General features: G+C 39.8%; 1 protein-coding gene across 2 annotated transcripts in view; it reads right to left on the bottom strand.

Annotated features, from left to right (window-relative positions):
* The window catches only part of rabgap1l (RAB GTPase activating protein 1-like), a 126,567-nt gene that overhangs the window by 98,172 nt on the left and 1,032 nt on the right, over positions 1-27,363 (bottom strand). Inside the window, exons 2-11 of one of the 2 annotated variants that reach the window (XM_039811130.1) lie at positions 22,614-22,829; positions 21,997-22,147; positions 19,843-20,047; positions 18,517-18,691; positions 17,247-17,404; positions 16,096-16,206; positions 14,162-14,228; positions 13,873-13,975; positions 11,415-11,581; positions 5,187-5,310 (exon numbers count right to left, since the gene is read on the bottom strand). In XM_039811130.1, the coding sequence (XP_039667064.1) occupies positions 5,187-5,310; positions 11,415-11,581; positions 13,873-13,975; positions 14,162-14,228; positions 16,096-16,206; positions 17,247-17,404; positions 18,517-18,691; positions 19,843-20,047; positions 21,997-22,147; positions 22,614-22,751 (1,399 nt within the window). In that variant the 5' untranslated portion in view covers positions 22,752-22,829. The remainder of the gene's footprint in view (positions 1-5,186; positions 5,311-11,414; positions 11,582-13,872; positions 13,976-14,161; positions 14,229-16,095; positions 16,207-17,246; positions 17,405-18,516; positions 18,692-19,842; positions 20,048-21,996; positions 22,148-22,613; positions 22,830-27,363) is intronic. The other variant, XM_039811131.1, reaches the window with a different exon arrangement.

The raw sequence follows: 27,363 nt of genomic DNA, 5'->3' as shown, positions 1-27,363 counted from the left end.
AATGGATTCAGTGTCTTAATCAAGACACTTATGGGCATTGATATCACAAGCAACATGCTTTGATGAGTAACTCTATTCTGATTGATGGTGGTTGGTGTCAAATTTGCAGTGGTCAAAAGCTATGTTTGAACAAGAAAATTGTAAAAAAAAATTACAACATACATACATACATACATACATACATACATACATACATACATACATACATACATACATACATACATACATACATACATACATACATACATACATACATACATACATACATACACATACATACATACATACATACATACATACATACATACATACATACATACATACATACATACATACATACATACATATACATACATATACATACATATACATACATACATACATACATACATACATACATACATACATACATACATACATACATACATACATACATACATACATACATACATACATACATACATACATACATACATACATACATACATACATACATACATACATACATACATACATACATACATATATACATACATATACATACATACATACATACATACATACATATATACATATATACATACATACATACATACATACATACATACATACATACATACATACATATATACATACATACATACATACATACATACATATATATACATACATACATACATACATACATACATACATACATACATACATACATACATACATACATACATACATACATACATACATACATACATACATATATACACACATACACACATACATACATGCACAGACAGACAGACATACATACATACTACAGACATAGACATACATACATACATACATATATACATATATATATATATATATACATATACATATATATATACATACATACATACATATATATATATATATATAAGAGGTATATATATATAGTACATACATATATATGCAGAGGAAGTGAGAAGAAATATATATATATATATAGACAGGTAAGAGAGAAGAGGAGAGAAAGAGGAAAGAGGCAGGAAGGAAAAGTAGAGAGAGAGAGATATATATATATATATAAATAGTGGAAGAAGGAAGAAAGGAATGACATATATGGAATAGAAGGAAAGGATGAAGACAGGAAAGAGAGGGAAAGAGAAATGGAATGGAAGAGTGGAGGAAGGAAATGGAACAGTGGAATGAAGAGGAGTGGATGAAAGAATGATATGGAAGGGACGAATGGAATATGGGGAATATGGATGGAGGACAGAGAAAGGAAATAGAGAAGGAATACATAGACATGGAACAGAGGAACGCAGGAGGAGTGGAACGATGAGTGGTGGTAAGAGGATGGACTATTGATGAAGGACCAAAGCAGAAGGACACAAGTGGAGAAAGGAAAGCAATGTACGGGAAATAAGGTCAGTCCACAGAATTCTCCTTTGGCCAGTCAATGTGTCCTTTGGCAAATTTCAATTTCCTATTCAGTACATGTCTTTTTTTCAGCAATGGGACTTTGCAGGGGCTTCTAGCTGATATATTTGCTTCACATAGCCTTCTTCTGATCGTAACACTACTCACAGGTAACTTTAAGTCTTCTTTGATTTTCCTGGAGCTGATCAATGGTTGAGCCTTTGCCATTTTGGCTATTATTCGATCCATTCGAATGGTAGTTGACCATTTTTTCCCACGTTGTTCAGGCTTTGGATGCCATTTCAAGGCATTTGATATAATTTTGGCTGAGCAGCCTATATTTTTTTGCACTTCTTTATATGTTTTCCCCTCTCCAATCAACTTTCAAGTCTGCTGTTCCTCAAAGTAATGTCTGGAATGACCCATTTTGCTAAGTATTTCAGTGTGAAATAGACTATAACCAGCATGCACAACATTTGCTTCCTTCCTTCCTTAAATATGGACCATAATTGATGCCTGTGTCTTCACAGAATCAATCACCTCACTAAGTGAACACAACACTGCTATTATTTTGAACATGCCCCTTTCAATTATGCAAAATGAGCAGCATGCATGTCATGACTGTTGAGTCAATTGGTTTTCTATGACTCTACAACACTTAAATTAAATTATTGGCCATGTAGAAATATGTTAATAATAATAATACATTTTCTTTCATATTGCTATATTGTTATAGGTCACATTGAGAGGACTGGCACTGTTTGGCTAGTTAGGAAGATCATTGGTCTGCTTGATCGACAAAGGCTGTTCATTTCACCAAAAAGGTCGTGTGTGGGGCTTGCTTGATGGTAGTTTGACATTGCAGTGTTGTAGTGCTATAAGCAAACAAGCCCTAACAGGATTGGGACAGGATCCAAACAAAACCACTCATGCTTGATAGATAGACACACACAGACACACAAACACACAGACACACCCCTGAGATTCTCCCTTCAAGGGGTATAGAATGCAAAACTGATTTTACCTTGTCATAGTTGAATAATGATAGTTTAGTGGGTAACTAGGACATACATAGAACCTCTAAATCCCATTGACACCTCTTTTCTTTGCAAATCTCACTATTTGAAACTGCCTCTGAAAACGGGCGAATCTCAACAAGCCCCATAGTTGACGTCAACTATTGCGGCTCCTCCTCATTTGGCTCTAGTCTTTCTCTTTGTCACGCCCAACATTTGCATAGGCTACACAACTGACCTGAGATCAGTTAGTCTTCTGAATCTAGGTCGTGCAGATCTCAGAAATTGTATACAGTGTTCATATGCTATTTTACCATTAAATTCACTTCTGAGACTTTTTTATGCGAGAAATCAACTATGTAGAGGTCAAATATGGGCCGTTTTACGAAAATTGATGTCTAATTGCAAATTTTGTCCGACTGTGTGTCGGAGTTCAGAGGCTGGTGCTGCCTGTGTAGCTGCCTCGCCGCCTGGCCTGTCTTCCTTCACAGACCCCGGCCTGCTGTGTGGTAGATGGAGCTCAGTCACGGCTGGCAACCCACAGCACTCCATACCCGCAAAGTCACCGTTTTGGGCTAATGGACTACGAAACGCCACTGCTCTTACAGAACTCCAGGGCCTCCAACTCCCCTCTTCCTGCTAGCTAAATACCCGGTGTATGTGAGTGAAAGCGCGGTCAGCGAGCTTGTTACGCCAGCATTCTCTTACCACAGATTCTAGTTAATCTTTTAATGTGTGTAATTATAATGTGTTGAGTTATTTAAACAAACAATTGGGGAAATAAACGCTGCTTGTCCGTGAGTCTCATTGATAGAGCTCGCGGCTGGATGGAGCTCTATCAATGAGAGCTAGCTAGCTAGCCTCCTCTTAGAATTCCTCTGGAATTCACAAAAATTCATTAACTTGAAATCTGACACAGTTGTTAGCTTTATAAGACATTTAGTTAGATGTTGTATATGTGGCGTGACGAAATTCAAACTGTAAATATACTCGAATTACGCCGAAAAGGAAGCTAACTATCCGTGATTTGTAGCTAGGATTGAAGGGACAGTCACAGCTAACAAAATACCTAGTCTTCACAAATATTAATTAACTTGAAATCAGACACCGTTGTTAGGTTTATAAGACATTTAGATGTTGTGTAAGTGGCGTGACGACATTCAAACTGTAAATATACTCGAATTAAGGCGAAAAGGAAGCCAACTATCCGTGATTTGTAGCTAGGATTGAAGGGACAGTCGCAGCTAACGAAACACTTTGTCTTCACAAATCGGACACAGTTGTTAGCTTTATAAGACCTTTAGTTAGATTTTGTATAAGTGGCGTGACATGTGTGTAACATGTGGTAAGAGATTGCTGGTGTAACAAGCTCGCTGACCGCGCTCTCACTCTCACACAAAGGGCCATTTAGCTAGCAGGAAGAGAGGAGTTGAAGGCCCTGGAGCTCTGTCAGGGCAACGGTGTTGGTAGTCCCTGCTGTGGGCTGCCAGCCGTGACGGAGCTCCAAGTACCTCATAGCAGGCCGGGGTCTGTGAAGGAAGGCAGGCCGGGCGGCGAGGCAGCACCGGCGGGCGGCGAGGCAGCACCAGCGGCTGAACTCCAACACACAGTCTTACCAAATTTTCATAAAACGGCCCATATTTGAGCTTTATATAGTTGATTTCTCGCTTAAAAAAGTCTCAGAAGTGAATTTAATAACGAAATAGCCCGACAAACAATGTATAACTTTGCAGTGTCTGAAATATGAGGCCTGCTGCCGAGTCTCCCATATGTTTCTATGTAGTTTGCTCAAACCAATCAGCGCGTAGTTCATTCTGAATATTCATTAGCATACCATATTTGGAAGAAAAGCTCTTGTTCCAAATAGAGCCATATTCACAGGGTAGTTAAGGGCCTAATAAAATAGCATTCGGGCAATTTTCAGCCCAACCAATGTTACATAACCCATTAGGAGACCTTAAGGAACAGTGTAAAATACCCTATATAATCATTCTATCACCCCTTTCAGTCTTTGCTGTTCACGGTGTTACACACAAAATCTTTAAAACACACCAAATATATGCCTCGTCTTTCACACATATGCACACAAATACACATTCAAACTAATTTCCCATAATCTATACACATTCCTGTTATCACATGCCCTGGCACACTCACACACGACCCACATAAACACATATACATCCAACCCTGCCCATGTTTATGTGCCTAAACAAAATGAAACTTCGCTGTTGATTTATGTCAGCCAATGAATAGCACGGTGCTTCTGACAAGGCATTACTGCAAAATAAAAATAAAAACAGAGTAGATGTGTGTTGGTAAACCTCTATTTCAGACTGAATATCTGGACATATGATCTCATTTAGATGAGGCATTCATGCTCCTAGAAAAAAAACTGCTGGATATGTGGAATGTAAAGTAAATGCTCCCTCCAACAAGCTATTTGTGGTAAAGCCATTCTTTTCTGTTTTTGTGACTGTGAAGGTTCACAGTGGTGTCTCGTTTTTCTCTGATATTAAAGGCAGTGAGGGATTTGTACACTACGCAATGTGAGGTCGCATTTTTCAATCATGCAAGGCTTGTGCGTGTGCGTGATGTACAGAGACAGTAATTGGCTTCTGAAATATTCAAAGAATGTGCATTATTGGTGATTATGTAGTGTGGCATAGTTAATATATATTGTATATGATTAGCTAAATATATGAGGGGTAGAAAACAAGCAACTGAGGGGAGAGCGATAGAGAGAGAAAAAAAGAGACACATTCATACCTTCATCAGCCTCCTCTTCCTCAGTGGGCGAGGCCAGTCGTCCTTCATTGCTTCTCTCTGCCTCCCTCTGAAGACTCACCACCTCATACATAGCATCGCTCTGACCCACCCTCTCTGGTGCCTGCTGTACACACACACACACACACACACACACACACACACACACACACACACACACACACACACACACACACACACACACACACACACACACACACACACACACACACACACACACACACACACACACACACACACATTATTTTATCTGTGAGAAGAAATCATTTTATAAATTTAGAAGATTTTTGGAAGATTAGAAAATCATCAATCCTACAGAAAAAAATACCTCAATGATGCTAACTGCATTAGCAATCTTAAACATGTTTCATGCTTCTTGCGTTTAGCACAGTCTGGGCGATGCAGACGGCGAAATGACGACGATGAACTGCGGCCTGGGCGAATGCGCGCGGAGGGTCTGAGCAAAGAGCCATGCACCTCCAAGGTTTTGTAACAACGCAGACACCGCGTTGCAATGATTAGCTATAGATGAGAAGAAGTCTGTTCTTTGAGCTGCTTTGACCGCAATCAGTATGAACGACCAGACTGTTTGCAGTGACCATGAGCTCCGCCCGTAGCGCCCGACCGCTCTGAGCACAAAAAGCATGAAACCCGTTTTAGATACTATATCGCCGCCGTCCATTAATACCTGACAATGGACGCCTCATCGGGCATTAACCCTTACTTAACACAGAGATGTTTATTTTCTGCAAAGGCATTCTCTTTAATTATATATACACACTGCATGTGAGCAGCCAACAAGGTACAGTAATTCATTGACAAATGCACTCAAACAACTAGGGTACATGAGTGCCAGGAGACAATCAGATGCTACAGGGGCACGGTCATCAATTGATGCACAGTGACTAGCTTTAAAGACTTACATATACCTTCAAGCACAGGAAAGCTAGATCTAATCCAATGTAAAAAAATATTAATTTGCAGTGTTAAGGTCATCGACTACAGTATATCATGACAGACAAAGAAAAGTCATGGACTAGCACAGAGTTCCTCCAACCAGCATACAATCGTTCTCATTTCTCCAGGACAGATAGTCATGCCAGCAGCTCCGGAGAGGACACCTGCAAGTATTCTTGTGTCGGTATGAGATTGGCAGTGAGGGTCAATCTCAACAAGGCAATCAGCATGACCACCCTCAGACCTGACATTGATCAACTGTCTGAATCGATCAAGCAGGTGGTCAGGCCAGAGCTCACTGTCATCAGATGACACCAATAAAAAGGAAAAGAGCCATGTATGAGGAACGAGGGAAAAAAGCACTACCATCAACAGCAGAGAGCCTGCTGTGCCTCAACTGAGTTTGCAGGACAACCCCTCAATTAAGCCTATACCTGAAGTCACATAGAGGAGAACAAGAAAAGCCATATAAAACCATGGACAGATACTGGCAACTAACAAGATCCCACAAGCTGACAAGGACTACCTACCTAGTGCAAAAATGATGATGGCTAAGAAAATGAAAAAGGATAGAAGATTTTTACAGAATTAACTTAGAAAATGTAATGTAAAATGATTCAGCTGACTATAATTGACTGAATATGGGTGTGTTTTTACTATGTGCTTATATGTTCGTGGCAAAAGGTCATTAATAGACTTGTCGGACCATCTTTGTTTTAAGATTTCTTTTTAATCCCAGCACCTTTTCAGGCATTAAATGCACCATACACTCAAATTAATGAAATAAACAAATTAATTAATTACTTTCACTCAGGAGTTGGTAATTTAGGGATAAAACCCTAGTGAATACTTGACTTGCATTCGACAGATGTAGAGATGTAGAACAACTACTCTGTTCCTGCCGGGCAGGTACCATTACAAAAGTGTTAGCTAACACATTAGCCATATAAACTTGTAAATTGCTGTAGTATATCAATGAACACTGCAAAAACTTTGTTGTGGTTGAAATCTAGGGTGTAAAAATTGCTAAATAGAGCTTTTAACTACTGCTTAAATCCATAATAATAGACTGAAGAAATGCACAAGAGAACAAAAACACCAGCAGATTTGACCTTGGGTGTCATAAGCCACTGGTGTTTATTTCTGGTCTATTCAATTACTGTAGTGCTGTTGCCTCTCTCCTCCACCTGGTAGAATGGATCAATGAGCTGCATTGATCTGCCCACTCGGATGGCGTCTAATGACTAACTCAAGTCAGTGATGAGAGCATAAATTGGGAGAGAATATCAAGCCTGGCCTATTTTTAGAGAAAATCTGAAGAGGCTTAGGTAACATCTTGGTTTTGCTATGGCTTGTGGTGAATTGTAAACCCTACAGGATGAATAATTAACACTGATAAAATTGTGTAAGAAATTTGGGCCGAAAAAGGCCCACTGTAAAAAGACAGTATCATCTTTTGTGGATTTCTAAAAAGGATTATTCAAAATAAGGTTTGTCGATACATAAAGAATAGGGTGACCAGATTTCCCGGAGCTAAAACTAGGACACTTTGCGAGTGACCGTAGTTGCTTGTGCACGCACACGCTTTTTAACGTGAACATGTGCCAGCCCAGGTCAGACATATACACACACTTCATTATTTTGATCGTAGGCTCCTCATCTAATAAGTGTTTTTTCCTGTAAAATTAACAAAATTGCAGCAACAGCCTTTTTCAGTTTAGTGTGAGATTTGAGATGCTTGAAGGTAGCACTGGAGAATTTCTGTTTACTGTTGCCAAGCAACCAGGGGTAGGCTAGGCACGCCCAGGAGCACTCACAAGCAAGTGCATGTCGCTCTCTTTTGTAGCTAATGTGACTGTAGGGTAAGTGACTTACAGGTCTGCTTCCGAGCTCCGTGTGTTTGAGTCTGAACCGTAGACTGGAAACGTCACGTCACAGGAACTTCAAACTAAATCATTAGTATTGCGCTCCTAAACTTTGTGTTGATGGCATCAATGTATTAGACTGATTTGGGTAGGATTACTCCCAAAACTTCACCCGGCTTTCACAGCTTTCCTCACGTAGAGACGGTTGCTAGGTGATAGCAACAAATACAGCATGGTCGGATCCCGCACATAGCTGCCCGTATTCGCCTTGGAAAAATAAACTGGACAAAAGTTACATTCGGGGCTACACTCAAAACATTCGGGGCTGAAGCCCCGGCAAAATCGGCTGACGCCGCTCCTGGTGTAAACCGGGACATTTTAGCGTCCCGACAGGCTTTTGTCGAGACTCGGGACAAACAATTCAAAATCGGGACTGTCCCGGTCAAACCGGGACTGTCCCGGTCAAACCGGGACGTCTGGTCACCCTAATAAAGAAAGAACAGCTCTCTTTGCTAAATGGTATTCTGTGAGACGAATTCCATTTTACCACAAAATAACAGGACTGCCCTAACAGTTAATGTGAACCTTTGTAACATCGCCAAGCGTATTTCTCTTACAAAGCAATTTTCAACCGTTGTTATATTAAACGGAGCTCATCCCTCTCTGCTGTTGGTTCAATCAACATCTGAAGGCTGGCTCAAGCTTTAAGTTGCTCATCTTAGCAAACAAAATGCTAATTGATATTTTGTAGATTTTTATTTCCCAGCATCAGAAAAAATTTCACTTGCAGGCAAAAACATATATGTAGCTCCTGCAGATATTTGATGTATTACATATTCGCTGATCTTTTAGAAACTCCCAAATCTTTATCATTGCTTTTAAGACTTTAGTCTCCAGTCTTGACTTAGTCTCAACCCTGTCTAAATCTTCTCTGGACTTGACTCAATCTTGAAATCAATGTGATGCAGCCTACAGCCCGGTTAGCTTGGTTTCTCAGTAAAGCAGACACCAATTACAATTTTTCCAGTGAAGCAGGCTCAGAAAACATTCTGAGAAGTTGGCTTAGATAATGGCTCCCTGGTACCTGGTACTAACCCTAAAGATTTGTTTTGGCAAATTAAGACAATAAGACTACATATTTTATACGTGTGTGTGTCACTTCTGATTACCATCTTCCACAAAAACCTCCACACAATATTATCTTTTAATTAGCTCTTAACCACAGCACCAGTCCAACATTCTATCATTTACTGAGGAGATAACTAGAGAGGCAATCAGGCGGACGAGTCAGACCGCCGCTGTTAATTACCCACATGCCAATAATGAGACAGAGCCTCTTATTAGCTCCCTACAATCCAAAGCTTCCCCACACTCCACTGCTTTGCCAGCTCCCCACGGCCTACTAAAGGAGATCTGCTTTTTAACAGGGAAGAAGAAGCTTACAGCTTTACTGTATTTTTTAAGCACCTACAGCAACTGTTCTGGCTGGGTGTCCTTGTGTTGGTGGGAGGTAAGAGAATGTGCGTTCTTCACTCTCTCTTAGCACTTTTCAACCAGTCAAGTTGTGAGGAAACTCAAAACATTTGAGGGTGTGTGAGGTTTGCCATTATACATTAACAGTAAGATACAAGAAGGATATGTGGTGCTATCAACAAAACTCATCACATCAGTGGATTGTGGTGACTATTGTTCAGCTGCCAAAAGTCAGCTCACAAGATAAATGTGATAACCAAGTTCAGCACAGTTCCTATTCACTTTCAGACACAAGTCAAATGTTGACCTGTGCAAAGGGGTTTTGTGATATTTAGACCACACTTATACAAACTGTGCACATTCTTATATCCTATACTTTAAGTACAAAAAGATCAGACAAAGACATTGTGTTGGAAGAGGAGGAGGGAATAAGCATCAATGCACCAGCTTGACAATGAGAGGTAAACAGACAAAACGAGGAGGCAAAAGCAGGAGATGCACAGATGGAAAGAGAGAAATGGAAGTCAACTGATGAGACATTTGCATCTTGCAGCACATATCTGTGCCTCTTACAACGACCAAATGTTTCAGCTCTCTGGGGTACAGCCTTTGACTGGTGACTGACAGACCTTCAAATGGCGGCTTGGGCCAGGCTGGGAAGGGATGTTGTGGGCTGTAAAGCTCTTTGAGACATATGTGATATTGGACTACATCAATTAACTTGACTTGATTTAAATAACCTTGTGAAAGCAATATGGCTGACACCTTTCTGTGCCAGGTCTCTACTCTAGGTTGCTTTGGATAAAGGCGTCAGCTAAATGAATGTAATGTCCTGTCAACAAATAAGAGGTTACTCAGATGTTTTCAGAAAAAAAAATTCTTGAAAATTGGTGGAGAAGCTGTTACTGCATAAATAATAAAAGAGGAATGTATTTTTTAATTGTAAAAATCTTACAGTATAAAGCGACATATTGTCCAATCCTACAACCAATCAATTTATAAACTGTCAAACCATTAATTAGCCAAGCAGCAGTAGCAACTTGATTTATCATCTTTTGCACAAATGTTAAAAAGGAACACGCCGACTTATTGGGACTTTAGCTTATTCACCGTATCCCCCAGAGTTAGATAAATCCATCCATACCCTTCTCATCTCCGTGCATGTCGTAACTCTGTCTGACGCACCCACTGCTACTTGGGCGGAGTGATTTGCTCGCAGCACCTGAGAAGCCCCTTGGTGAGGAGCAGAGAGTTCGCCTGGAGTTCGCTCAGAGTTGGAGTAATAATCACTCCGCCCAAGTAGCAGTGCTTCGCCTTCTGAGAATATAGTTCCCAGTATGTACACGGTTAGAAGATGGCTGTGTCTCATGTGACCTTGTTATTTGTACACGCTGTGACTATACAAATCACAACATGTAAATAGGAAAAGGTTGGCGTTATTTTGTCACTTATTGGGAGCAGTAGGCTAGATGGAGCCGGTTACCTCCAGGATCTGTGCTAAGCTAGGCTAGCGGTGGGGGCGTCAGACAGAGTTACGACACGCACGGAGATGAGAAGGGTATGTATGGACTTATCTAACTCTGGGGGATACGGTGAATAAGCTGAAGTCCCAATAAGTCGCCGTGTTCCTTTAAACTCTGTATGCTATCACCCAAGTATCGTCTCAGGAACCCACCAATCAATTGGGCTTAAACCTTTAAAAGGCCAATATTCTACTACCGTCCTGATCCAGCCATTGACAACCAGAAGCAACACAACTCACCCAAAAATCCACCAGTTACCAGAAGCCCACAAACCTTATTTAGTTAATTCATAGTTAGTTAGTCAAGCAGTCAGACTGTGTACAGTGGTAATATGTAAAGTATGGACATGGGTGCAGGTTTTGTGAGGGTTGTAATAGTTGCAGTAGAGATACCTGTCGTAGTTTGAGGTAGAAAGTCTCACTGAAGGTCTTGCGGCTGAAGTACCAGAAGCGTTCGTTTGATGGATATATCCTGACCAGAGTTTCCAGCAGGAAGCGAACTGGCTCCACTACCTCAGTTACAACTAGGTCCACTGCCACTGTCATGTAGACCTGCTTATCTGGAGAAAACCAGAGAGAAGAAGCAAAACAGGAAAAAAAAAAGTTACTGTGGAATGTTTTTGTTTTTTTTAAACTTGATTACAGTCAGTGAAGCCCATTTACCTATTTTCTATACTGTTAAGAAGGTTGAATAACAGTGTTAGAGTGTACACATGATAAACAGCTCTAGGAGCACTACAGCTTTCAAAGTCGAACCAGGTTATGGATTGTCTAAAAGCTGGTACACATTAGTAACTCTGCGCCAACCTCCAGCAGAAACCAACCTTTATTTATGATACAGTGTTTTTTTCTAATTCAAAAAATACTCTGAACTAGTAAAAAATAAACTTTGCAATAAATGAATTTAGAAATCCATAAATGTAACTGTTAGCTAAAGAGATTTCGCTATTCTCTGACGGATTCTACTGGGGAGAAGGAAATCCACACCATGTATTGTGTGGGGATGCCTCACCCCCTCGTGGTAAAGGACATAACATCAATGGGCCCCCAACTTACTAATCACTTAATGCCAATGTTTTGGGGACAGTCTAAAAATAAAGGAGGAATAAACAAGTGGGAAAGAGACAAAGGGACAGGAGAAGTTATTTCGCAGTTGGGACGTTTTATTATTTTTAAATCAACTTGTGAAGGGACGAAAATTAACTACCAGCTGGTTTCAAAACAACCACTTACCACCAGTTCCACATCACACAAAATGCATGAGGTTTGAAAAACAAGTAACTGTCAAATACTACATAATTTCCTTCAAATCTAATTTTAAAATGTGTCTTTTATAAATAATGTAACTGTATCATAAGTATTTTACAACTACGTGTAACATATATCAACTACTTTTGAGCATCTCTGACTTCTCCCTGCCAGTAAGGATGTGGGCAGATTTAAGTGAACGCTGTGTGTGTTTGTGTGGCTTTAAACTGCCTGACTCCCATGAGGTGGCCTGCTTTGACAGGCCTGCCTCCCACCTTCAAGTCAAACTCTCAAAGCCTGTGAGTCAGCAAGTTGCCAAGTGGTCTAATTTGTTAGCTCTAATGGATTTGGTTAGGGCAAGCTCTCTGCCTGGATACACTCTGTGGGATCCTGTCTGAACACATGGAAATGCTTTCCTTTTGAAACACAATGAAATTGGTCTCTTCTCAGGTACATGATGATAAATCAACTCCAATATGTTTATCTGAGAGCATACAGATTTGTGAACACATTTCAGGCAGCAATTCTGTTTAAAACTTAAATAAAACTATTCAATTTATTTAAATTACTTTTTAAATATATTTTTGGTACCTAATTCATGAATATTTCATTTGATGTTCTTATTCAATTCAGGTTCTAGATGTTAATATACAGAAAACAGATATGACCAAATCAATAAAGCCTCCCTCTTTCTCAAACTTAATAACTACATGCAAAACAAAGAGCCATTTAAAAGGAGAAAGGAGTATAAAGCTCCTACAAAGAACTGCATAGCTATAAGAATGCCAGGACTGCAAAGTGAATTGTATTAGTAGAAGAATATCCATAAAAAGCTGCATTTAATTGTATTTCTTACACAAGTAAGTGTCAACAGCTCCGCTGGCTCTGCTGCCTGACACGATGACTTCACGCTTCAATGTGCAAAAGCATGCCAGGCTTTGACAAGGACTAGGTCACAAGGCCACTGTACGTGCACAGTGACACACAACTGCAAACTTTTAATGTTTCACAGCTACTCTGGATATAAATGAGACTTGGATCTGTGTGACATAATATTTAGGGGGACAATAGTCCATATCGACAACGTTCCATTTCCGGGATTGTTCAGGTGCCGCCGGAAATTCCGCCGGATGGCCCTCCTTTGGGCCGGATGGCCCTCCTTTCGGCCGGATGGCCCTCCTTTCGGCCGGATGGCCCTCTTTTTAGGCTAGGTGTCTGTTACCTTCCACTTTCTTTGTGTTGGAATTCTAAACTCCCGTCGATTTATGACGACTAGGGTTAACTGCTCGTCAGATCTCTGCAGGGTAAATCCAGACAGCTAGCTAGACTATCTGTCCAATCTGAGTTTTCTGTTGCACGACTAAAACAACTTTTGAACGTACACATGTTCCACCAAAACAAGTTCCTTCCCGAGGCTATTTTGCAGAGAAACCGTCATTGTGTCCGGGGCTTAGCCCAAGACGGTTGTGGTTGGTTTAAAGAAATGCCAATAAACGTTTTTCTCCTATCCCGGAATGCTGTGTGGACTAGCCAGACCCTCCTCCGCAGCGCTTTGGAGGAAAGTCTGTCAATGCGAAACTAGGGGGACAATAACTCGCCTCACCTTTAGGGGTGTCTTCATTCAGCAGCTGGAAGGCTGCCATGTTGGGGTTCCATGTTCCTGTGATCACATAGGCCTTTCCATCAGAGCTCTTCCCCATCGACTCCTGTGTAGGTATTAATGCATGGATTATGTACTTGTAAAAAAACGTCATATGAATTGTAACATTTTAAAAACAGGCACACAACAGTTTCCAAATATAAACTGGGAAAAACACTGAGAAAAAAGGTATGTTAACTCTGGATATGCTTATTTAGGCAGTTAGTTGGTTAAAAAAAGGTTTTCTGCTTACCATGTCTAGTAAATGCATGTCGCTGTTGCAAACTTTCTGTCCAGGACTCAGCAGCATTCCAAAACACCTAGAGAGAAGACACAGGAGGTGCAATCAAAAATCAATCATTACTAATTCCACTGAAGAGTTACAGTCTGCAATAACCAGCAGAGTAAATCATAGTAGTTGGGAGGGAAAGGAAACTGGAATATGGAAACAACTCAAGTGAGCAAACTACACTCATAAATATTGTAATGTTAATGAATTATAATCTTTTAGGCATTGAGCTGACACTCTGAAAGGAATTGAAAAGCCAGTATGGTGCATTGTTCAGTTCAAGAAAGGCATAAATATATCATCTTGGCCGCAATAAAAAATGGTCTTGATGACCTGTGCAGCTCAAATGAATGTAACCTAGCATGTCTAGCCCCTTTAGGGTGATAAAAGACCCAGCTCTCCCTCACACAGAAAAGGGCAGAATAGACACACAGAAGTAAAAAAATTATAGATAAAGAAAATAAAAAAATAAAAAATACAACTGGCACACTACAGTTCCTAATACACATGTCTAAGTTCTTGCACTATACAGAGGCAGTGTGTTTTATGTTGTTCCAGTTCATCACACAAATCCAACATCATCACTTATAGTAAAGTCCCTTCAGCTTTAGGTCGGAGGTGCCATCAAGTGGTCGGCATGGGAATCTCGGTTTCAGAAATGCATTATATAAGAATACATTGACAGTTACTAGCACTATCCCAGGCAGGCTCACATTGAGTTTGAAAGACATGGGTCAAGTGTCTTGCAAAGTGATTCAACATGATTTGTAAGCGTGGATAGAAATACTTCCAAGTAAAAGGCATTTCTTTTCCAAACAAGAGGAGTCATACAACAACTCAGGATAAAAAACAGAACATAATGTACTGCATCCATACAACACATACTGTAATGCCAAACCATACAGCATTTCAAGATGGAGGCTATAACAAATATGAATATTAATAAAATAAAGTGTGGTCAAACATGGGCTGAGCACCTCAGAAAGGATTAGTTCTGAACATGAACACAATAGGGGTTGCCATAGACACTAAAAATAAAAGGACAGGGCAGGTGTCTGTCTCCCTCTGATAGCGATAGGTGGTGAGGGAATGAAGAAGAAAAGAGGGGAGTGATAAAGATGACCTACTTTTTTGGTGCTGCCGTGCTGCTAGAGCATGCAAACACATAAAATGAGAGAGATTGCTTGAAGTTAAAAGTACACCAGTATTCTTCTGTTGGGGCGCTTGTATTCATCATTCTCTATTTGGGTGGCTTGACTTTCTTGTTATAGTTGTAGCTCTTATTGCTTTCCCTCTGCAATATTTTGACCACTGAGTGTATGCACCGTCTTTGTGAAAACAAGCCAGCCAGGTGCTTTAATCTGGAAAGTCCTTGCATAATTTACCATAATGAAGTTTATAACAAGGCTATAGATTCGGTATGCTTTGTGGATACCCAGCATGTTTAGAGCAGAGTGTGTTTGAGCTCTACATCATTACCTCCTTTAGTTCAGCTCATTTGTCCTGCTGAGACAGCTGCCTTACAAACTCTGGTAGTTACAGCACTAAGATAAGAGTTGAAAAGACACATGTCTTGTCAAACTATAGTAAGTAAAGCCAATCATGTACAAAAAACAACCCCAAAAAGCAAAGGGTGAGTGGAAAGAAAGATAGAGATGTAGACATTTGATGGCCGGCAATTCTAAACATTTGGAAAGCCAAAGTGCAATATTAACTAAGGTAAACCTAATCTATACAGTAGAGAAGATGAAATCTCTCCTGAAAAATGGGATGAGCAATAAATGCAGTGTAACACGTGCGACACAAACCGCAACCTCAACAAAGACCCCCCCCCCCAAGTGGAAGATCACTGGGACCTTGTCACGTCATGGATCATCTCTTTTTACAGTGATCCTCACCTCTCGATGCCCAGCTCCATGTTGCACATCTGCTGAACTGAAACCACGACCTTCTTCTGAACGCTCTGTCGCAGCTTGAAGTAGAATTTATCTCTGTCCTTAGGCACTGAGCTGTGGAGGGAAAGAACAGATGGGGGTTAGTATACATAACCTTTGGGACTTAGATGTGATTCAATTTTGATTTTGTGTATTGCTGTACTGTAGTGTTGTTTAATGTAATAAATTGTTAAGTGCATTTTGAATTTACCCTGTTTTGCGTCATTGTTCTCACTGTCTTAATGCCAGTTTCTTTGCTAGATCATCACCTAGCCCAGTTGAAGATAAAATACTTCTTTTCTCAAGTCTTCTGCATATTATATCTACTCGTGTCTGCTGTGCTATTAGAACAGCTATTGGGCCATTTCATTTCAGAGGAGAATAGACAATGAAAATCAATCACTTAAATACTCGATATATGATGGCTTGGGAAAATGGAAAAAATGTGCCGATAAGTTTTATGCTCTTTACGGATGAACAATAACAGTCAGATGAAACAGTATTCCGGCAGCATATTAAAGCTTTTCAACTATCAACATATCTGTTTTAACAGCGGTCCTGATGAGAAACGCACACAGTTTGTTTATGCCGGCATGTAATTCACATGCATCAAAGAGCTGTCCTCAAAAAATGGGATAATGGTGCCACATGATCACACTATAATCTAGCACCATAATTCTTCTTCCATAAAAGGGTGTTTAATACTCATGCAATGTTTACATATAATGTCAAAGATATGAATGCATAGCAAGCAACATACTACTGTATTTATAGAACCATTATACTCAGAAACACCAATATCATTTCATTTTAGTGTGTATCTGCATATGTGTGTATCTGTGTATGCTTTTACAATGTCTATTTTTTTCATCATTGCATAATACAGATAAAATCAACAAAAATGAATCAATTTATGCATAAAGTCGATTGAGGCATTTTGTGAGTAAATATGTCATTAATGTTATGAACTTGCTACAATTAATTAAAGACTGTAGACAATAAACAATAAACAATGATTCTGCAAGACAGTAGGAAAAAGCCCAAAAGTGTGTACTAAGTACCTAAAAGAAGATGATAAGAACTTTATTGACCCCACACCGGGGAAATTCCCTAACCTGTAGTTGCCCTTGCCATCGTCCTCTTTGATCTCCAGTGAGACAGTGAAGGTGTAGAGGTCGCCGTCGGGTGGACTGGACAGCGGCGTGTCCCTGATGTCTGCCGGCCTTGAAGAACGCCGAAAGGCTGTGGAGAAACTGTAGAGGATACGACTGACCTGGATGGAAAAGGAAAAGAAAAACCGAAGCTTTATAGGCAGGAAGACAAGTAGGAAAGATTAACAAAAAAATAAATAAAAATCCAAATGGAATAGACTCATTTACAGATGAGATAAAGTAACATATTGTGAAAGGAAATAGTAAGTGAATAGAAACAATATATGCAAATAGATATGAACAGAGCAGAATAGAGCTGGATATTATTGAGAAAACACAATAGAAGACAACAGTGCCCTCAACTGGATTCAGTAATCATTGGACAGTAGTAAATACAGAAATGTACATACTGAAATGTCTATTCTTTAAAATACATCAGAAGTAGGTATTATGAGTATTAGAATCCACCGCCTGTAGTCAGCTTCCCAATTCTGCCACTTGAATGAATTTACTGCAGACAAGTAAACACTGATTATGGAAGTGTACTGTATTCATTACTGTTAGTGGGTAGATTATCTTGTACACTCCACTCTCCTGGTATATCATTATGGCTTTAACTTAGGGCAGTGCGATATGGAGAAAATCAGATATCACGATATTCTTGACCAAATACCTCGATATCAATATTGCCGCAATATTCTAGGGTTGACAATTGGGGCTTTAACAAAATATCTTCACACTTAGATTTTAGATAAATAATCATCAGTAATGTGGACATAATGTCTAAGTGGGAAAAAGGCAAATAATAGAACAGCTAGAACAGTCCGGTAAGTTCAGAAAAGTACATCACTTTACTGTAATGCAGCCTTTCAAACCAGTAAAAGACAACACTTATATCACGATATACGATATCCAAAATCTAAGACAATATCTAGTCTCATACCACAATATCAATATAATATCAATATATTGCCCAGCCCTACTTTAACTTATATCTGCAGCAACTTTGCTTACTTACCGTGACATGTAACATTTCAAAAAGTAAACCAGATACTGATGATATGGAATCTTTGGGTGCAAAACCTTTAATTACAGTAGCTACTCCAAATTACCCAGACCAAACTATTGTGTGTGTGTGTGTGTGTGTGTGTGTGTGTGTGTGTGTGTGTGTGTGTGTGTGTGTGTGTGTGTGTGTGTGTGTGTGAGTGAGTGAGTGAGTGAGTGAGTGACTCACAGCCTCTTTGATGTGGCAGGAGAAGACGTGAATCTGGAAGTCCTCAGAACTCCGGTAACTTTCAGTGAAGGAGAAACAGTCACTTTCCACTGAACCCTCCTGTCCACGAGCACAGAACAACACCTTGTAGATGGGAAATGAGGCGATCTCTGTACCCGAGGCCTGGTCCACAATCCTGGGGAAAGTTATTTCATTTTACATGTGAAAATTATGCTTTAGCCTAGATTTATAATCTGCGTAACAGCAGAATAAAGAGATAGTAAATTTCAATTTGTAAATAAATCCTCTTTTTCAATAAACAATTTTAGCAAGTTTTATCAATTGTCTAGATTACCTTATATGTCTATAGACCTGTGACCTGAGATCCCAGAGCAAATATGTAAAATTTTAAAACTTTTAAGATGTTGTGTGGTATCATGCAAAATTGGTATCAGATAGTTCACAATACTTTGGGTTGAAAATAAGTTCTGTACGGTAATAGTCTAACGCAATAAATGGCATTTAATTTTATATTCAGCCAAGCTTCCATTCAAGCAAAAGGTAAGGCATACATGTCACTCTTTTCTTGCAGAGTGGAAATGTCAAAATATTTATCATGAGCAAGCAAAGCCATGTCTCATTTCCTCTTAAATATAGCTTAACATTTCAAGTTCCCTTTTTTCCCTTATGACGCAGGATGGCTGAAAAGTTTCTCTTAACCCATATAATATCCACTTCACCTATAACTTCCCTTCTTCTGCTGGCTAAGAGGCTTAAGAGGTGATGGGTACCTTTAATGGGCACATAATTCAAGATAATCTATTCTTGGTTGATTTCCTAGGTTGTATATACAGTACAGGGACCTGTGGTGTGGTAAAGTTCTGCTTTCAGAACAGAAAAATACCTTGCATCTATTTCATAAGACAGGTGCATAGGAGCGGGACGAGTAGGTCAAAAGTTGCAAACAAAATCTTGCACACTTGGATTACACAAATGGTTATAAAGTTCTCCTTTACCAATTGATGTAGTGGTCTGGCTCAGAGTCTTTGTAGACATGTTCACCTTTTTTAATGTGCTTCTAACACCGTTGTCACTGGTTCACTGGTTTCTGTGATGACCATACGGATTATATGACATATGTCCAAAAGTTTTACAACAAGTCCATCAATCCAACAATATTGTGTTACCAGATTCCCTGCAATGTAGTTTCTTTACTGCCAATCTGTAGTTTACATATGTTTAATAACCAATCTTAACAAACTTATCTACTTTCCTTTTATCACAGCCCATTTTAAATTGACCCAGGTCTCAATATACACGGTTAGTCTGTCTCAGTGTGTGGCTGACCTTACGGAGCCATCTGGTCTACAGGGGACATGCAGGGTGATGGGAATGGGGATGGCGCTTTCAGCACGCAGGGTGGCCATGGCCCTCTGTGCCTCTGCCTCGTTGCGAGGGGCTTTGACCCAGGTGCAGCCAAGGTAGGACAGCTTGTTGAACTGGACACTGTCCTCCTCCAGTACGATGGGGCTGGATGGTGCTGGACATGTTTCTGCAGATAGACGGAAAGATTGAGATATTGTTAAACGCATCTTTTGGGTTTTCTGCCCACATTCGGAGCCAAAATGATGATGATTGCTCCTCTACTGTCCAGGAAAATCTTAACCAAGAGAATATAAAAATTGCATTCAACAACAACATATCCCATGAGTCTGGCATGCCGACAAATCATGAGAATTTGTTGTTCACATCCTGTGGTCTGACATCTCTGTAACAGACCAGTGCATTTAAGAGGAGCGAGAAAGAAACAGGACAAAACCGCAAAAAACACAACTGAGAAGAAGTAAAGATAAGCAGAAGATGAGAGAGAATTACACAGGAAGTTTTAGAGTCTTCTCTGAAATTAACTTTGACCTGGTACTTTCACACTTTGCAAACAGGAAGCAGAACAATGCAACTGGACTTCCACTGCTGACTGGCTAATATTCTACACAATGCTTACCATTTCCTCCTAGTTCACTCAACAGTAGTAAAGCACAAAACATTGGCAAGACTGTAAAAAAAAATAAAAATAAGTAACCACATTTAATTTAATAAAAGATGTGTAGTCCTAATCCAAGTCTAAGAAATGTATTCTTTTTGAACTTATTTTACATTTTTAGGGGGTTGAAAAAAGTTAGTCCATACAGGAAGAGGTGGTAACGACTGACTGAATAGTATCAAACAGGTTGTCCTGTTTTTAGACCACATACAGTAGGTTATAATAAAAAAGTAAAATATTGAAATAGTACTAGGAAAATATTTTGACACAACTTGATTTTTTGCAGTTTGTTGTGCTACAAACATCATTGTTAACAACATTGCTAAATCCACTGTAGGTCTGGAGAGCATGTGCTTTCTTCCTCTGTTATCAAGTGCTGTTTCATTTCACCTGAAAGTGAAAGTGTGAGTTTCACCGGAAGAATATCCAAAAATACATACAGGAGTGCTTCTCATTGGACTTTATCTTCTCAGATCCTGGGCATGACAGGTATCTTTGACAAACACATTTGATGTTTGGTGGTACTAGATATTTTGGGCTTCAAAACCAGTACCAGGACTGAAGTGGGATGGAAATAAAACTAAAAACATAAGGACGCTCATAATGCAAGTTTCCCAGAGAGATTGGAACCTGTACGTTGTAACCCTGGTAGTGCTAAAGCCTTGCCCATACTGCTGAAAAAACAGCAGTATATTGGCAACCACTGTTAGTATGCGTTTTTGTTGAAGGGTCACGTCAACCTGTCCTTGCTGATATACAGAACAGTCAAGCCAATGTCAGAGAGTTCAGATACCAGCCTTACTGATCTGATATGGCAAAACTATATTTTGGTATGTCAATGCCATTCACCCAACTACATTTTTCAGACACACAGCTCAGTTTTAAATCCAAGAATGCTTGGCACACTGTTATTTCCACTCTCTTAAGTTTCAGTGAAAAAGGCGTATATATTTCTTATATACTTTTCTGAAGAACTTACCCCAAAATAACTTGAAGTGACAACGGTGTGCAGAAAATCGAGAAAAAAAATTGTTTGCAACCTTTTTACCATGATGGCCCGAGTCTTTAGTTTTGCCTGAACTGATCCATCAAGTGTTCCATTTGTCAAGATTAATTGTCCTAAATGTTATAACGATATATAAAGTTCACAAAAGTTTAACAGTTCACATATGCATACTGTCAGTGACACTGGTATCTATATTCTGATTTAACTAGTTAAATTAGCAGTAGAATTTGGGAAATGTTCAGATGCAGTGTGTACAGTGCCTAACAATAAGACTCAATTCAATCAGCTGTGTTTTAACAGGAATATCTTGCTGAAAAAAGGAAGAACATTTATGCACAAAGAACAATATAGTTGATATTTCAGTTCTGATGCCGGTCTGGTGAATGGAAGAACAGCTGACTGGCAGATTGTAAATGCCTGTAAGTAGACAGTGACTGTAAGATTGGACCTATACCTGCAGATTGGGGCTCCAGGACTCGGCTCTCTGGGTCCTTGTGCTTCTCCATCTTTTCCACATTGCTCTTCTCCACCTTCACCTCATCATCATCATCATCCAACAACTCCTCCATAGCTTTCTCCAGCTGCTCACTCCCATTCCAAGACATCTGAGGGCGAGGGGAGAAAAATTGGGGATTAGAGCGAGGAGAAATAAGGAGAGATAAACCAGGGTGAGGAGGACACATATAGATGAAGACAGATTGGAGCTTCCCGGACTGAGACAGCACTTTTCACGATAACCGTGTTTGTATTTGCGGTCATATGCTTTCTTGGGTTGTAATAACACAACAAAACTACATGAAATGCAGGTACAAACACGTTATTGGGTGATCTAATCAGCCACCCCAGCTCTAGTGGTAGCCAGAGACACATTTGGTTGAGTTAACAAGAAAGGTAGATTACTAAATCTGGTTGATGGGGAAAAAAAATGTTTTAGCATATAGTTTGACCTTTTGCCACTGCAAATCTGACCAGCATCCTTCAAGTGGCTTCTTGTTTGTGCTATGGGGAAGGAATATTACATATTGCACCATTCAAGTCAGGTGTAAAAGTCTGTCCATGTGTGGTTCTGACCTTGAGTCTTGGCTTGCCCTCAGAGCCTTGTGGCGACCCTGCAGCACTGGACTGGACCAGAACAAACTCCTCACTGGTGACAGTGGCCACGGACTCGGTAGAGCTGCTGACTTTTCCAAGTGAGGAGCGGTCATCCATGGCTGGCGGGTTTACTCAGGGTCAGCTGGAGAGACCAGGGTTAAAGCTCTCCCCTTTCCCTCTCCTGTCCGCCCAGCTCTGTAGGAACACAGGAGATGTTTTCTGGTATTCCAGTCAACATTTTAGGCACCATAATGAAAACAAAATAAACTATTTTTGTGTCATAGATAAGGAGGTGAATAAAAAAAATCTTATTTGTGAAACTTACTCAATTATAGAATTATAAGTGATTGAGAGTGTTTTCTATACACAAAGTGGGCACATCTGTATGAGCTATTAAACTAATTATAACCTAAAACTAGGTTTAATAGAATAGATTGCAGTTAAGGTACCATGTGCAGTGTTGTCACTATGATGTGCATTGCCAAACCAAAGCACACCTATTCAGTACTTAAGACACAGCAAAGCCATGCCAAACAACTCCCTTGGAGTTAATGATACCAGCCCAGAAGTGAGCACAATTTGTAAACCTAACCACAAATCTGCAGTTCCGCAATTCCTAAAATTGTTTTCAGTGCTCAGGGTGTGATAAGAGTCCTTCACTCTGGCATTTGCCAGTTGCCTGTCAAAGTGTCTGACTGGCCAAAGCTGAAAGCTAAATTTCTGTATAAACACAGATATTATAGTTGTTCTGTGATTGTTGTTGTGATTCGTGATTAAGCAGAATTTATATTTCAGTCAGTTTACTACTAGCGGTCTGAGGCTAATGTATTGCTAACACAACTTTGTAAGTAACTATTAGTTATTAGCTAGTGTTAATTGTTTTTCTCTTTTTTCTGCTTCTCTTGTGGACTCTGTGTGTATGTTTGCTAGCACAGCACCAAAAGAAAAGCACTGACAAATTCGGCACATGTGTATCAGCCCATTGCCTCTACATGTAACATCCTGCAACAACATCCTGCTGGCTCATGAGCTAGACTATACCACAAACAAACATGTCTTCACGCAAAGCTGGTTGAAACCTGGCTTTTAGCAAGTATGTAGCCTAAGCATACATAAATAAAATGGACATGTCCAAAACGTAATTGGTTCAAGCTTCTAAATTGTGAGGAGTTGCTGCTTCTTTGGTTTGGGACTATTGGTTGAACAAAACAAGAGATTTGATGTCACTTTAGACTTTAAGAAATTATAAATGGCATTTCTTTCCTATTTTCTGACATTTTATAGGCCAAGCAATTAGTATTTTGAGCGAGGCAGCATTTATGACGATGCCGTGGAGGAAGAGCATGGACACACTATCACAAGCAAAGACATAGTCGAGAACAAGAGCATCAAGGGTGCATTCATTCACACACAGTGACATGATTACATGCATACAAAAAGGCATTCATACACACTTAACCCTGGCAAATTATACACGAATGTGCACAGGGTCATGTGCTCTAATCACACTTATTCAATTACACAGAGCACAGCGTGAAGCAAAAAAGCAAATACACTCCCACTGATTCACTTATGAAAGAAGCAGCAATGTAAGGAACTCAAATAAGAAACGAAGATAGTAGCACGGCATGCTGGGAAATCATGTCATTTAGAGCCAAAGTATGCATTGGCTCTTTTGGATCACGTCTCTTCTTCTAAAGTAAGACTTGATCTGAAGCATTTGGTAAACACACTGAATTGGCTATTAACCATGATTACTTAATGGTGACTGTGCAACAAGTACACACACACACACACACACACACACACACACACACACACACACACACACACACACACACACACACACACACACACACACACACACACACACACACACACACACACACACACACACACACACACACACACACACACACACACACACACACACACACACACACACACACACACACACACACACACACACACACACACACACACACACACACACACACACACAGTAAAACAGCTGCAATGTGCTAATATTTCTACCAGCAAAAGTAAATAAGAAACAAACAAACAAAAGCTTTTAAATTGTTATGTCAAAACACAATAGAGTGTTCCCACACCTTCTTAAACATCAAATTCAAGGACTTTCAGGGCCCAATTCCCTCAAATTCAAAGACCCAATACAGCATAGTTTGAGACACAGATCAAGGTTAATTACTGCAACAACACTGATAATAGTTATGTGAACTAGCAGGCTTTACAGAAGCTCACAGACAATAAAAAAGAGGCTTTAATGTGTGTGTGAACACTCAATTGTGCTGTGTTACAGTAAAGGCAGACTATGTGGTCTCTTGCCCTTTCTAACACAACGCAGCAAAACAATATATAGGCTATTTACTAAGGTTAATTAAAAAAAAAAAAAAAATCATAATAACTTCAATTTCTATTCTTGCACAAATTATATCTAAGCACTTTCAATGACCCAGGTCTATTTTCAAAAAAACTTCAAGGCCTTGTTTTATTCACAACCTTTCAATGACTCGTGGGAACCGTGACAATAAAATGTGGGAGGTGACTGATTTATCCATTAAAAACAAATTTTACTGGCTTCCATCTGTTGCCCGGTGGTCAATTCTGGTTATTACATACATACAACTGTAATTACCCAGATCGCACTGTTTCTAACCTTACGGTTTCTGCCCATGTGTGACAGTACAGTCACTTCCTCTTTGGCTGTAACTCAAACAGTAAACACAGCAGCAAGTTTGCACCCAGTCATTACCAGCCTGCTACTCTAGTACAGTCCCAGTTGGCAGCCTTGCTACCCAACCACTGGTAGTATGGAAACTGTGAGTGGCCAGCAGTGAAGTGACAGGCTGAAACACATCCACAGGCACTGGGCTAACCAGATACATTACTTTTTTTTTTTTACTTTTTGGGCATAGACACCAGGAACGTTGACTGAAACAACACAAAAATCACACATTCAATTTGTATATATAAACCTGTGTACAAGATGCATTAATAGAAAAAAAAATAGTTTTGACACTTCACATGAGGGTTATGGCAAACTTTTCCCTTTGACTGTCTCTCCAGTTGGTGATAGCCAATACTTTTGGCTTTACGCCTCTTTTGGTTGAAGATAATGATGGCTACATGTCTGACTGTGCCTGAATATAACTCTATCTGCTTTAAGACTCTGCTGACTGCCCAACCTGCTGACTGCATCTTTCCTGCCTCAAAATGATAATGGAGCATAAGCACACTGAACAGACCGGTCATTGCAGCATGGCAAACCTGTTCAATTGCTGTAAAGAATAATAACATTCTTAGGGTTGGGCTGATTTTACTAACTTTTCAAGACGGTATTACATTGAAAAGTATAATATGTCTTGTCTGTTCAGTCACCTGGGACAAAATCTGTTACAAGCTTATACTGGCAATCTGTTACAAGGGTGTCAGCCTGCTTAACTCCATACTGGGATTAGGGTGTGACATTAGCACTGTCACGTTTGGCTGTTCATTTCCCTGTTCACATTTATGTTACTGGAAACCCTTCTGTGCAAAAGCATCCATCACACATCTTGTTACAAGTAACCTTAGTCAGTCCTCCTAACGTGAACAAGATGGAGCCAGGTGACTCTCAACACAAACAGTTCAGCGTCCATTGTAACAAAGACTGAAACCTGCTCTGAGGTTTGTTGGCGAACATAAACTGCTTACTTGTGACACCTTACAACTGACATTGAATCACTTCCCGTTAGGTCTAATGCTAAAGCCACGCGAGTTATTTTCATAGTCAAATACATGGTCTCATCGGTTGGTCTGTTTATGGTAGATTGAAAAGTCTGACTACAGCCATGAAGGAAGTACACTGTTGGACATGAAGTGCACTGTTGTGACAACCTGTATTACAATGTACAACACAGCAGCATCACAATACTGCATACAAGACAATGGTAGACTATGCATTTCAGTAAATCTGATGAATGAATCAATGTGTAATGTAAGATAACTAATTCCTGATATACTGGTTAGTTCGCTGGCAGGCTGTGTAATGATACTTTATAAAGTAGCTCCTTCATGACTAAGAAACACCTTAACAAAAGATCACTTACATCACTCTACATCAGCTACTTTACTTTTAGAATATTGCCAATATCTACAGGAGCAGCTTGAGCATTTCAAAACCAAGTCCAAACCTCAATTAATGGATAGTTGCTTGGAAAAAATGCTAAAAGAGAAAGCAAACCTACTAGCCAGACTCTGATGTTGTACAAAAGATGCCAATAATCCCTATGAAAAATGTGGGACTCCAAATCTCAACCATATAATATTGTGGAGCTCAATTCAGTGCAGTTTCCTTTAGGATTTTTTTTAGCAATGGGGGCAGGTCTGTCGGAACAACAACTGGACTTGTCCAATAACCTCTGAATAGCTCTACTTGTTGTTAAACTGCAATGTGAGCGCCAGCCAACGGGTGGGGAGCATTATGTCGGCACGATCATTTAAAAAGGCAACCGCGACCACAGTTTTTTGTACAGCCCTATTCCTGACACAGTGGCGGCAGAAATTTTGCCGTGGTGGGCCGCCACTATAAAATCAGCATAGAGGAAACACTGCAGTGCAACAATGTTCAATCATTGTTTGAAGTTACTCTACTCTTATGGGGCTAAATTAACTTCAAACAATAATTTTGTTTTTCGTTTCAAGGTCAGAAACACAATTAAATTTTTGT

Source organism: Perca fluviatilis, chromosome 9, assembly GCF_010015445.1.
Source record: "Perca fluviatilis chromosome 9, GENO_Pfluv_1.0, whole genome shotgun sequence".
Lineage (NCBI taxonomy): Eukaryota > Metazoa > Chordata > Actinopteri > Perciformes > Percidae > Perca > Perca fluviatilis.
This window is presented reverse-complemented; position numbering and strand designations above follow the sequence as displayed.